Source organism: Hemicordylus capensis, chromosome 4 (genome assembly GCF_027244095.1).
Source record: "Hemicordylus capensis ecotype Gifberg chromosome 4, rHemCap1.1.pri, whole genome shotgun sequence".
Classification (NCBI taxonomy): Eukaryota; Metazoa; Chordata; class Lepidosauria; order Squamata; family Cordylidae; genus Hemicordylus; species Hemicordylus capensis.
The window spans coordinates 16,323,555-16,335,309 of record NC_069660.1 but is presented as its reverse complement, the minus strand read 5'-3'; the positions used below and the strand labels follow the sequence as shown (position 1 = coordinate 16,335,309).

General features: G+C 45.2%; 1 protein-coding gene across 1 annotated transcript in view; it reads left to right on the top strand.

The window, feature by feature from the left end:
* Positions 1 to 628: 628 nt before the first annotated feature.
* Positions 629 to 11,755, top strand: part of CDH4 (cadherin 4) — an 803,867-nt gene continuing 792,740 nt past the window's right edge. Inside the window, exon 1 of the mRNA XM_053245224.1 lies at positions 629 to 749. Within this exon, the coding sequence (XP_053101199.1) occupies position 749 (1 nt within the window). The 5' untranslated portion in view covers positions 629 to 748. The remainder of the gene's footprint in view (positions 750 to 11,755) is intronic.

The window sequence follows — 11,755 nt, the reverse complement described above, 5'->3', positions numbered from 1 at the left end:
AGGACAAAACTGTTCTTAGCATAACATGCTGTTCGTCCCTGAGTTCATGATGATGTTTACTAATGCTATTAATTTTATTAATGTTATTTTTTACTACTTTCATGAGCCATCTCAAGCAGTATTGCACTGGAGGGGTGAGATATAAATATGTAGAATAAATTAATATGGGATGGGGATTTGTGTCCAAGGCACATAAGTCCAAAGCCGCCTCGGATTGTGAAGATTTAGACATGTGGTTCTCTGGATCCTGTCTTTGTGATGATTTCCCATTGTTTCTTTCCCTCCCACCCCTCACTGTTCTGAATTAGCATCCTAGCATGGCATTATTATATACCTTATATTGGCACGTTTGAATGAGACCATTATATTAATTATAATATATGTTATCCTGGATGAACAGTTGACTGCTTTCTTGCTTCTGCTTTGTGATTAAAATTTGCTTAGCTTCTATATATAATTGAAAACTTAATTTTTGTTTAAAAAAATTAATAATGCATTATTAATACAGAAGTAAGCCTGCCATTTGTCATCTTTGACGGCAAACCAAATCTGCCTGTGTTTTTTTTTTAACTAATACAGCTCTATTTAGTAATCCTCTTCTTCTTTATGTTTTTTCTAGGTAAGTCTCTCTAATTTATATGGAAGCTTCCAGATTCTGCTGTATTTACATCAAAAAAAGCATAAGAAAAAGTCTCTGCATGGCTGTTCTGTTTCTCTGAGTAGCAAAAGGCTGGAAACTTTGCAGAAAAGTAAGAACAATCTAGCCCTTTCCATTTGGGTAGAACGTACTGTTGGGGGTGCTGTGATAACTTTTGATGTCATGTGTTTAGTTGTAATCACCTTTGTGGTTCTGGGATTGCGCAGTCTCAGTTTGACATGCAAGTGACTTCGGGTTTTCGATAGCCTCACAGTCATTTTCTATGTGCGGTGTGAGATGATGCTATGAATACAATGGGACATATGACTTTACAATCTAGGCGTAGTCTGATTTAAACCCTAATCCTTTGTGATCTCATGCATGTGTGTACACGTATCGATGCTTTTTGATACAGAGCTGATGGTGATACTAGTCAAAAGGGAAGATACCTGAAGCATGCCTCTTTAGGTTCATCTACAGGGAGATTAATCTACAGCAAGGAGATGCTCTGGTTCTGATAGTTGTTCTGGTTCTCCAGCTGTTGTTGCCCACAACTCCCAGCATTCCCAGTCACAACTGATTTTGGCTGGGGATGAGGAGAGTTGTAGTTCAACCACAGCTGGAGAGCCAAGGTTGCCTACCCCTGAGCTACAGAATGTGTTCTAGTTTCCACTCCTCAGGATCCGTATCTGGATTGAGGTCAGTTTATAAACTGGCAGCCTCAAATCGGGGCTACAGCCTTTGAGATCTGTGAGGAGCTGCTGGCCATAAGCACTGTCTCACTGGGGCCCTAAAGTTTCTTTCAAAGCCTCGTCCTGCTGTATTTCTTGGAGCAGGCAACTTAATAGGGTAAGTGCAGAATGTACCTAGAGTCACTTTAGAAATGGGCGGGAGCTATTTTATGGTATCCTTTCCCCCCCTCTAAAGTAGCTTGTGTTAGAAATATCCCAAAGTTGTGGTGTGCTTGCCACTGCTGGTTAGATGCCAGCATGATAATTGTTCACTATGATTATGCACACTTAAATGTACCTGGAACGTTACAATCTTGTTCATGGTTTAATTTAGCTTCCTAACTTTCCCACAATGATTGCAAACCAGTGGTGTAGCGGCATTATGGACAGCCCTAGGGTGGGATTTGAGGTGACCACCACTCACTTGCACAGCCCCTACCACTACTAGCACTGCCACTGCTCACCATCCTGCTTGCTCTATTGCTTGTCGAATAACATCCTCACACCAGCACAAGGGTGCTGGCCCCTCCCAGTGAGAACTGGCACTGGTGCAGTGGTGTCATCATTCTGCATTGCAGCCCAGCAAAGGGAAACAAGGTGGCGATGGGTAAGCGGATGGACGAACAGTGGGGTCCACAAAGGCAGGTGGACTCTGTGCTCATCAGGGGGTGTGAGGGCATCTCAGGGTGCAGCCCACTGGGTTTCAGCGGCCCCTGTGCCATCACACTCCCTGCACCCCATATTGCTGTGTACCTGTTGTAAGTCTTGAGGTGGATCTTGCGGTGGCTAAGGTGGCACTGCTGGGAAGTGGAAGCTGGGAACAGTATGGAGCAACATGAAGAGCTTGAAAAAGGGTTGGGTGACACACAGAGCATCTGCACCTTCTGCTGCGCCATGAGTCAGGTGATTCAAGCTTGTAGTAAGAAGGGCATGTTTCCCTTTTTTACCCTGTCCCCTTCAAGACAGAGGTGGACACTGATCCAAGCCTCCTTGCTGGCAAATGGAAGATTTCTCCTGCCCCCTGAATGGACAGTGTGTCGAAGATCTGGAATGCAAGCCATTGCATGGAGGTCTCAGATCTGGTGCTTGTTCATAGTGGGTCAGGGTGGATAAAACTGAGCTGTGGTGTCCCAATGCATCACCATCACAATTAATTCAGGAATCCAAGAGGTGGGATATATGTGGGGCACCTCAGTCCACTGGTCACAGAAATGGTTGCAGTCATGCTTGCAGCATTCGCCTCTTCAGATGAACATCGTAAATGTGGAGATCGTGGATGGGAGGGAGACTAATGGGCTAGATTCTCACCACAGGCAGGGCTTCTGGACTCACTTGGGATGTTCTGCTCATGTAGCGTGGGTTTTTGGTGAACAGCTGGATAGGACTATAGGCTTCTGGCAACTCCAAGTGAAAAGGGGTTAGGACCTCAGAGAGTTCTAAATAGGAAATAAAGAGAGCTGGATAAGACAGAATAAGAAGCATGCTGCATCAGGAGGAACTTAGCACTGACTGTTGGGTTTTATGACTGCTGCCCAGGTAGAGTGGATTGGCTCTGCTCCATCATTGGAAATGGTTTGGCTGTTAAAAGGGCCCTTACCTGATGTTCTAAGTGCTGGCTCTGGCAATGTTGGGAGATGTCTGACAAAGTCCTCAAGGGTCAGAGGGCGAAGACAAGGCTGCACTTTCAGGTCATGTTGGAGGTATTGGCTCTAATTCTCCAAGTTCTTCTGGGGTCCTGGCAGCGGGGAGGGGGTTGTCTAGGGTCTGGAGGTAGGGTCTTCTCATTTTCTTATCCCAGAACTGCTTGCCTTGTCCCTCAGTTGTGTGTGGGGGGAGGGAGGGGGGTGTCCAGGTCAGGAGTCACAGTATATCTATAAGCTAGTTCACTGATGGATCCAGGATGTACATTGTACACTAGGCAAAGCATGGGACAAAGTCTTGGACTTGGGCTTCTTCCCACCTCATGTCAGAATTAAATGTGTGGGTGTGGGACTACTTTGCATATTGCTAGTTACAATAAATGTCCTCTGTGCAGTGTGGTGGGGGTTAAGGCATGTAAGACATTATGTACTAGGGCTTGGTGTACAACTAGTACATCAGTATCCCAGTGAGGTTATAACTGTGGCATTCCTCTTTGTTCTTGCTCCTGTTTGATCCACGTACATATATGTGGAAAATTATTATTTTTAGATGGTGGTGATGGTGATGGTGATCTTTGTCAGGAAAGAGTTAAGAAATAAATATACCAATTCAGTTGCAAACTGCTCTTGTAGCATGGTGGTATATGTATTAGAATAATGACCTGAATTGATACTACAAATATAATTACATTGATTCTTTTCTGATGGCTATAAACAATGGCATTTCCCTTGATCTCTGAGCAGAGTTAGTTATAAAACACATGCTCCACTTTTGTATTCACACACTGCATTCTCATCACTTTTGTCTCTTACTCCCCGAGGGCTTGATTTAGAAGAAGTGTCTGATTTAATGGGGGGGAAAGATGAAACAACAAAAGACAGCAGCAGTTCAGAGCTTTCCTAATGTAAGAGTAGATGTACCACTAGGTGTTTCTGTTTTTATTATTAGTATTAGTATTAGTATTAGTATTAGTATTAGTATTAGTATTATGTTGCTCAGAATTGTTGTCTTAGATGTTCATATTTTGCTTAAGAAAGACAACCTTGGGCTACATATATTTCCCTCCAAAAAATGTTTTCCCCCTCAAAGTACACCACCTTTCATGCCGTTTCACAGCAGCGATTAACTGATGAAAAACCATACTGAAGTGATTTGATTTAGCACATCACACATTAAGAGTTCCCATCAGGGTAGCAGAGCAAAAAGAATTTCTCTGATAGGAAAGCACTACCTGGAGATGGCAAGGTAGGAAATAGCGATTTTCATCCCCCAACAAGTTCTATATATCTTGTAAAGCCAAGAACCAAAGGCATACACAACACACACACACAGAGTTTGAAATGGCTATTCCTCCACTTGTTCAGAATGTATATGTTTCAACTGGAGCAGATGTCATCGAGTACAACCTGTGGTGTCAGGTATGGTCCTCCTACAGATCATGTATTGGCTCCTTGCATCACCACAGCTGGGCACTTTCCAAACTAGCTGCCGGAACAGCCACAAATGCCTCGATTCAGGCAAGTTGCATTCTGATTGTAAACAGTAGGGGGAGCAGTCTCACAGCACCTAACAACCCGAAAAAACGGCAACTTTTTCATGCCGGATATTTTATTTATTTATTTATTTATTGTTGCATTTATGCCGCCTTTCGTTAAAAGACAACCCCAAGGCGGTTTACAAAAGTTAAAACATACAATAAAAAGACAATAAAAATATTAAGCTAAAAAATATAAAAACAAACCAAATTTAAAATCTATAAAATACAAGCATAAAAACAATGCAACAGGTAAAAACACACAGAAGCAGCAGTAAAAACGATTATGTAAAAGCCTGGATAAAAAGCCAAGTTTTAACAAGCTTTCTAAAAGCCGTGATGGAGTCCGAGGAACGAATGGCCACTGGGAGAGCATTCCAAAGTCTGGGGGCAGCAACAGAGAAGGCCCTGTCCCGAGTGCACGACAGCCGGGCCTCTCTCATTGTCGGCACCCGGATCAGGGCCCCCTCAGATGTCCTCGTCAAGCGGGCAGCAACCCTTGGGAGCAGGCGGTCCCTCAAATACCCCGGGCCCAAACCCCAGGCCCAAACAGATATACGGCATCCTTCCTCTGTATCGCAGCTATTAAATTTGCAACAAGGCATTGGAAATGAGAACGGCACCCTGCTGTCCCCGTAGGGACTGCAGTGTCAAGACACAGGAAGTGTGGAAGCACACTGCGTCCTGACCCTGTTGTAGGGTCTAGTCTGGAAATCACCCTTGCTGATCAGAGGAGAGAAGTGCAGGCAGTGACAGATGAGACTCTCACATGGCAGCTCAGCATTCTTCAGGCCTGGGGAATCAGGAGACACTAGACAGCCTCTTGGCGCCACAGTCTCATATGACTTCCTCTCATAGTCCTCTTGCATGACTGTGGATTATCAGTTACCTGTTTCTGCTGCTCCATGTAATTCTGATGCTCCATGTAATTAACTGGTGACTGTTTTGTTTTGCTAGCCTTTTTTGTTATTTTTGATGTTTTAAATGCAGGTCGCTAAGTGCCGGAAAAGTGGGGCAGACATGAAATAAAATAACATTCCCAAATCTGTCATCTTCCCTCAGTCTGGCAAGCAACCTGTCACTGAGGGAAACCATTAGGGCTTCCTTCTGTGCAATCCGACTACCAGCCAGCGTGGTGTAGTGGTTAGAGTGCTGGACTAGGACCAGGGAGACCCAAGTTCAAATCCCCATTCAGCCATGAGACTAGCTGGGTGACTCTGGGCCAGTCACTTCTCTCTCAGCCTAACCTAATTCACAGTGTAGTTGTGAGGAGAAACCTAAGTATGTAGTCCACTGCTCTGGGCTCCTTGGAGGAAGAGTGGGATAGAAAATATAAAAAATAAATGAAATAAATAAATAGACTATGAGTCTTTAGCTTGCCTGCCATTTGTCTGACTTCCTGCTAGCTGGAAGTGCCAACTTGCTTTCCTGCCTTTGAAGTGTGCTCCCCAACTCTGGCAATGTGTGTGTGTGTGTGTGTGTGTGGGTTTTAAATGTTTTAAAATTTTTAATGTTTTAAATGATTTCAATTGTTAAGTGATTTGATGTTTTTAATTATTTTAATTATAAATCGCCCAGAGATGCAAGTTTTGGGTGGTATAGAAATGTAATAAATACATAAATGTATTTCCTGTATGAGAGAGGGGAAACATCATAAAGAGGAGTAAACTAAAGAAGAGCCTTTCTTTCTTTCCTTCTCTCCTCTCACCCATTGAGCCGTTTTGGGTAGACAGGAAGTAGTAGGATTTAGCCACTTTTTACTGGCTCCTGTGCTTTTAAAAGCCACCTGATATGCAGAGATATTATTGGTGTACTGCTTCTCATAACCTATCCCCATACCATGAAAAACTTGACGGACTTAATTTTGAATGAGGAACACTTTTTTATTTGAAAAATATTAACCCTAGTCAACCCTAGAAAGAGTGCTTTTGTGACAGAGAAATTAATTTGATCATTAATTTGAATATAGATAATTTGAATTAGCTTTAATTCATACTTTGATTTCCCTCAAGAGTACCTCAACCCATGCATTTATGGGCCTTCCACCATCTTAAACCCCTTCGTGCATATGATACAGTAGGCTATCAATGAGCAAAGTTCATGCCACAATAGTCTTGCTTACTTCTAATACAGCCATGTTCAACATGGCTAATACTATCTAGCAGAGGGGTTGTTGTAGAAGGCCTAGTAGATATTATAAACCCTTCTCTGAGGGAGGGCGGGAAGCAATTATTAGATTTTTTTTCTAAAGAAACCTGCACTGGATCCCTCAGAGTTAAGCAATTATAAACCTGTCTCCAACCTTCCATGGTTGGGCAAAGGTAATTGAGGGCACTGGCCTCCCAGCTCCAGACACTCTTGGGGGAATCAGGTTATTTAGTCCCATTTCCTACTGGCTTGGGGGTTTGTGCCTTGGTTGGCCTGATGGATTAACAGAGCACTTGCTCTGTTAACCTTGTCTAAGGGGAGGGGTAATTAGGTGGGCTAGCTGCCTTGAAAGCACCAGGCTTGCCTGCGAGCCTGGTGGTTCCCACAATCACTGGAAAGCAGGCTAAGCTCCCTTAGCCCACTTTTCAGTGATCATGAGAATAGCTTCAATGTGTGACTTCCAGAAGAAATTCTAACTCACCCCGCAGCAGCCCCATCACACTACACCAGAAGTGCACAACTGGTGGTCCTCCAGATGTTGCAGAACTACAACTCCCGCCATCCCCAGGCACAATAAGCAGCAACATCTGGAGAAGCACAGGTTGGGAACCCCTCCACTACCCTGTTGGAGTTGCCTTTCAAGTTGTGCAGCAGCACCAGTGGGTCTCTAAGACTGATGGTCTGCTGTGTGGAAGGTCACTTCATAAACTTCATGGCCAAGTGGAAATTTGAACCCAGATCTCTCTGCCTCAGGTCCAACACTCTGTCAATTCCAGCCTAAGACACAGTTAGTGTCAACACAATAGCTATTCTTTCTTAAATTAAAACTATCTAAACTATAATGGTTGGATATTTTTGTAACACAAAAAAGCACTCTCCTTTTCTTCTCTGCTTATATTTTCCCCACTGCATGCTGCTGATTTGATAATATCTTTTACAACAATTGAGGTTCTCTTTCATTGTCAGGCTCATCATCCTTGAGAATATGATGAAATGAGAGCAAAGTAACTGTAACACAGGCAGTTAAATGAGGCTGTCATCTCTGTGATTAGAGGCGGTGCAATGCCAGTGGCTGCTGTGCCACACTATGAGGGTTTATTTAAGGCATTGGCCTTTCTCAGAGGTTGTGATAGGAACTTTGTCAAGCAAAGTTACAATTTCCCCAGAACATGACTGTTTTGCTTAAGGGAGATAAATACTTCCAACAGCTTAAAAACAGAGTTTGTTTTCATATATCGTGATGTGTTTGGAAGAATGGTAACGTCTCCGGCAGCCCTCAATCAGTAGCTGACAATATGCTAAAACGTTGGTAAATATCACCTACAGGGCGCATGGAACAGGTGGTTATGTGACTGCTTGCCTGGCCTCCTCCAAACATATGCAGAATATATGTATGTGTTTATTGGTGGGTGTGAGAGTGACTCAGGATAATGCTTTGTATCAAAACTGGAGTGGCATGCTTCATTAGGAGATTGTAGGACAAAACAGAGCTCTCTTGATTGTAATAGCCATCTTCTACATAATGCATGTTTGTGTCAATTCTTTTTGCTTGGTCAGGAGAGTGGCTTTTTATTTTTAGCCCCGAGTAACTAATGTCCAGAAATTAAATTAAAATGATGTATGCTTTTTGACTCAAAGTGGCTGGACGTGTAGAGGAGGTGAGGTTAGATCAGGCTTAGGAAGCGACTTGGCAGAAGGCACAAAGGGAGGCCTAGGAGCAGAGAATTTAAGTGGGGAATTAGAGAAACAGATGTCTTGTGGTTCCTTAATACCTGGATTGGATCTGTTACAACTGCATGAGTATTGCACAAGCACAGAGATATGTTTTGCCTTGATGGTTGTTAGGGGAAATGGCTGATTTTTGTGAACAATAATGCACCAACCATCGCAGTGGGTGCTGTAAAGTCAAATGACTGTGAGGTCGTGAATACAACCTCGAGAGGGTGGGTGAGGGGGAGGCCTCTCCTGCCTGCCTCCCCACACACCATCACCCTCCCAGTTCACTCTGCTGCTCACCATGTCACACGAGTGGTGCCTCTGCGAGTGGCAGAGCAGGGAGCTGGAGGAGGAAGTCCTCCAGCATCCTAGGCATGTGATACATTGAGGGATCCACCCTCAGCCAGGTGATCTTGCTGCCTGTCTCTGTGTGCATGTGAGCTGCCGGCAGCCGGAGCACTCACATGACCCTGGCACCAGGGTTAAGGGTGCACTCATGCCCTTAACACAGGCGAAGGGCTGGGGTTCAAAGTTGGGCTATCCATGAGGGCATTGCCAGGATTGGGCTCATTCCAAATGCTCTGCATGAGTAGCCCAACCTAGGGATGTGCAAACAGGTTCGGGGGTTCACGGTTTTGATTTGGGGGTTCAACAGTTTAGGGTCAAACCAACCCCCCCTCCGGTTTGGTCCACATCCTGACCACCCCCACCCCTGAAATTCGAGGGGTTTGCGGACTGAAAATGAGTTTTACAAAATTCATTTTAAAAGGGTTTTTTAACCTTGTACCCCCCTTGGGGGAGTTCCTGGAGGCAGTGGTGTGTGTGTGATCTGTGGAGGTCCCCTCCCTTGCTGTACTTCTAAATCACCCCCACGCCCCGTTCGGGCACTCTTCGACCAGTTTTCAGCCTTCACCCAGTGGCCATGTTAAGGGCTGAGTGCCTGCGCACATGGCCTCAGCATGGCCCAGGCCACGCAGAGGCCATGTGCGCAGGCACCCAGCCCCCAACATGGCCACTGGGTGAAGGCCGAAAACCAGCTGAAGGGTGCCCGAACAGGGTGCGGGGGTGATTTAGAAGTCCAGCAGAGGGAGGGGGAACCTCCATGGATCACACACACACCACCGCCTCCAGGAGTACAAGGATTTTTTTTTTTTTACAATTTTTGGTCCACGAACCCCCTCGAACTGAACCAAAATGGGGGGGTGTTTGAGGGGGTGCCGGACAAAACTGGCCCAGTTGGGTTTGGGGCCAGTTTGGCCTCGAACCAGGCCAGCCAGTTTTGTGCACATCCCTAGCCCAACACAGGCTAGGCTGCCTTAGTCTGGGTTGGGCTGCTCATGAGAACAGCCTTCATGCCTGCCTAAATGAGTCCACACACCACTTGAGTTTTAGCCAGGCAATATGGCTAGCTGTTCCCATCCTGGCAGCAAGAAGGAACAGCGGCTGTTAGAGGGCAGGCGGGCCTTCACAGCAGAGGGCCCTAAATGTTGGAACCTTTGACCTGAGAAAATACAAAAACCAGGCATCCTTGCTGGGGTTTGGGAGAGGATGCAAGATTTCTCTATTTTGGCAAGTGATTGCTTCTGGTTTGTTTTTCTGTGATTATATTTTACAGTTTGATTGACAGATTTGTTCAATATTTATACCACTTTTCATAAGGCACCCCAAGGTTAAATACAATAAAGCTCCATTAAAATCACACTTAAAAGCTTATAGTCTGTTAAACAATAAAATCTCTAACACACACACACACACCACCATCATTAAAAAGACAAACAGAAGCAGGACAGCTGAGAGACTTGGCAGCCCCTAAGGGGTAAAGGTCTGCACAACCAAAAAGGTATTTAGTTGTGTTGTTAAGAGCTTCTATGGATTTCAAGGAGCAGGCAAGCCCGGTGGTTTACAAGTGGCTAGCCCGCTTGAGAAGCCGTCCCCTTAGCCCAGGTTAGCGGAGCGAGGGCTCTACTAACCGGGGTTAATGGATTGTGTGCTGCTGTGGCGTGGCTCTGGACCGTGGCTACTCACGAGGAGACCCCTCACCGGTAGGGATGTGCGTGGTCCGGAGCAGTCCGGACCGGCACCGAAGGGGGGCCTTTCTTTTAGGGCAGGGAGGGCTTGCTTACCCCTCCCGCCTCTTTGCCCCCTCCAGCACCCGTATTCTACAGTGTAATTGGGGCGCTGGAAACCAGCCGCCCCCGCCACCCCACCCCCCGCGAGCGGATTAGGGCCAAAAGTTAAATACTGCCGCCGTCCTGCCCCCCCTCCCACCTGCCCCCCTCTAGTGCTCACCACATTGTTTTCTAAAAAAGAGAGGAGCTCGCGAACAGAGCTCCTCTCTTGGCAAAGTCCCGGCCCAACTGGGGCCTTGGGCGCGCGTGCGCGCGATAGGACACCGGATGGAACTTCTGCCGGAGGCCCAGTCTACCCGCCGGGATGAGGCCGGGTAGACCTGGCCTCCGGCGATCCTCCCTACCCTTCCTATGTTCCTATGTATATCAGGGTTTGTCCTAAATAAAGAAAGAAAAACAGTGCAGGACATCATCTCCATTTGAAACTGAGAGTTTCCTCTCTCTTTCTCTCTCTCTTTGTGGTGATGATAGCTTTAGGTTGAACCTAATCTAAAGCACAAGAAATTGCTGCAGTTACATGAAATATAAGTAGAGAGGGCGGTGATACTTGAGTTGTAATAGTGTCTTGCTCTGTTACTTTGGCACAATTATCAAGCACTATCCCTTCGAAGCTTTGGGCTATCCCTTTGAAATTCATTTCCATTTCAGTACCATGGAAATATGAAAAAGGTGTGGAGGGAGTTAACTCTGAAGTTCAAAAGTCAGGAATATCTCCAGCAGAATTCAGTTCAAGTTGTCATTCTGTGCATAAGTTTTCCCAGCACTTGCTTTATGCCTTAACACTTTTCTTTTCTTTTATTGTACTAAACCCTTATAACATACTCTTTGTTCTTTCTATTCATTTTTTGTGTGCTTAAAGCATACTTAACATTTGAAAAGGTGAACTGAACTCGGAGTGAGCAAACATACAGTTGGGCTTTTAAAACAAAACAAAACAAAGTCAACTACTTTTGGTACAATGTGGGTACAAATTGATGAACAGCCCCACTTGATCATACTAAATAAAGGTCCATCTAATTCATCATTCTCTTTCCCACACTGACTAAGAAGATGCTTCCAGGAAATTCACACGTAAGCTTTCTTCTGTTGTTTGCTACCAGCACCTGGCATTCAGAGGTAGACTTCTTCAGTACTTGGAGGTTCTGTTCCTATCCTAACCTAAGCTATGTCACTTGATATTCTCCATCAAGGAGTAGATATTCTACTATGGCAAGGGAAG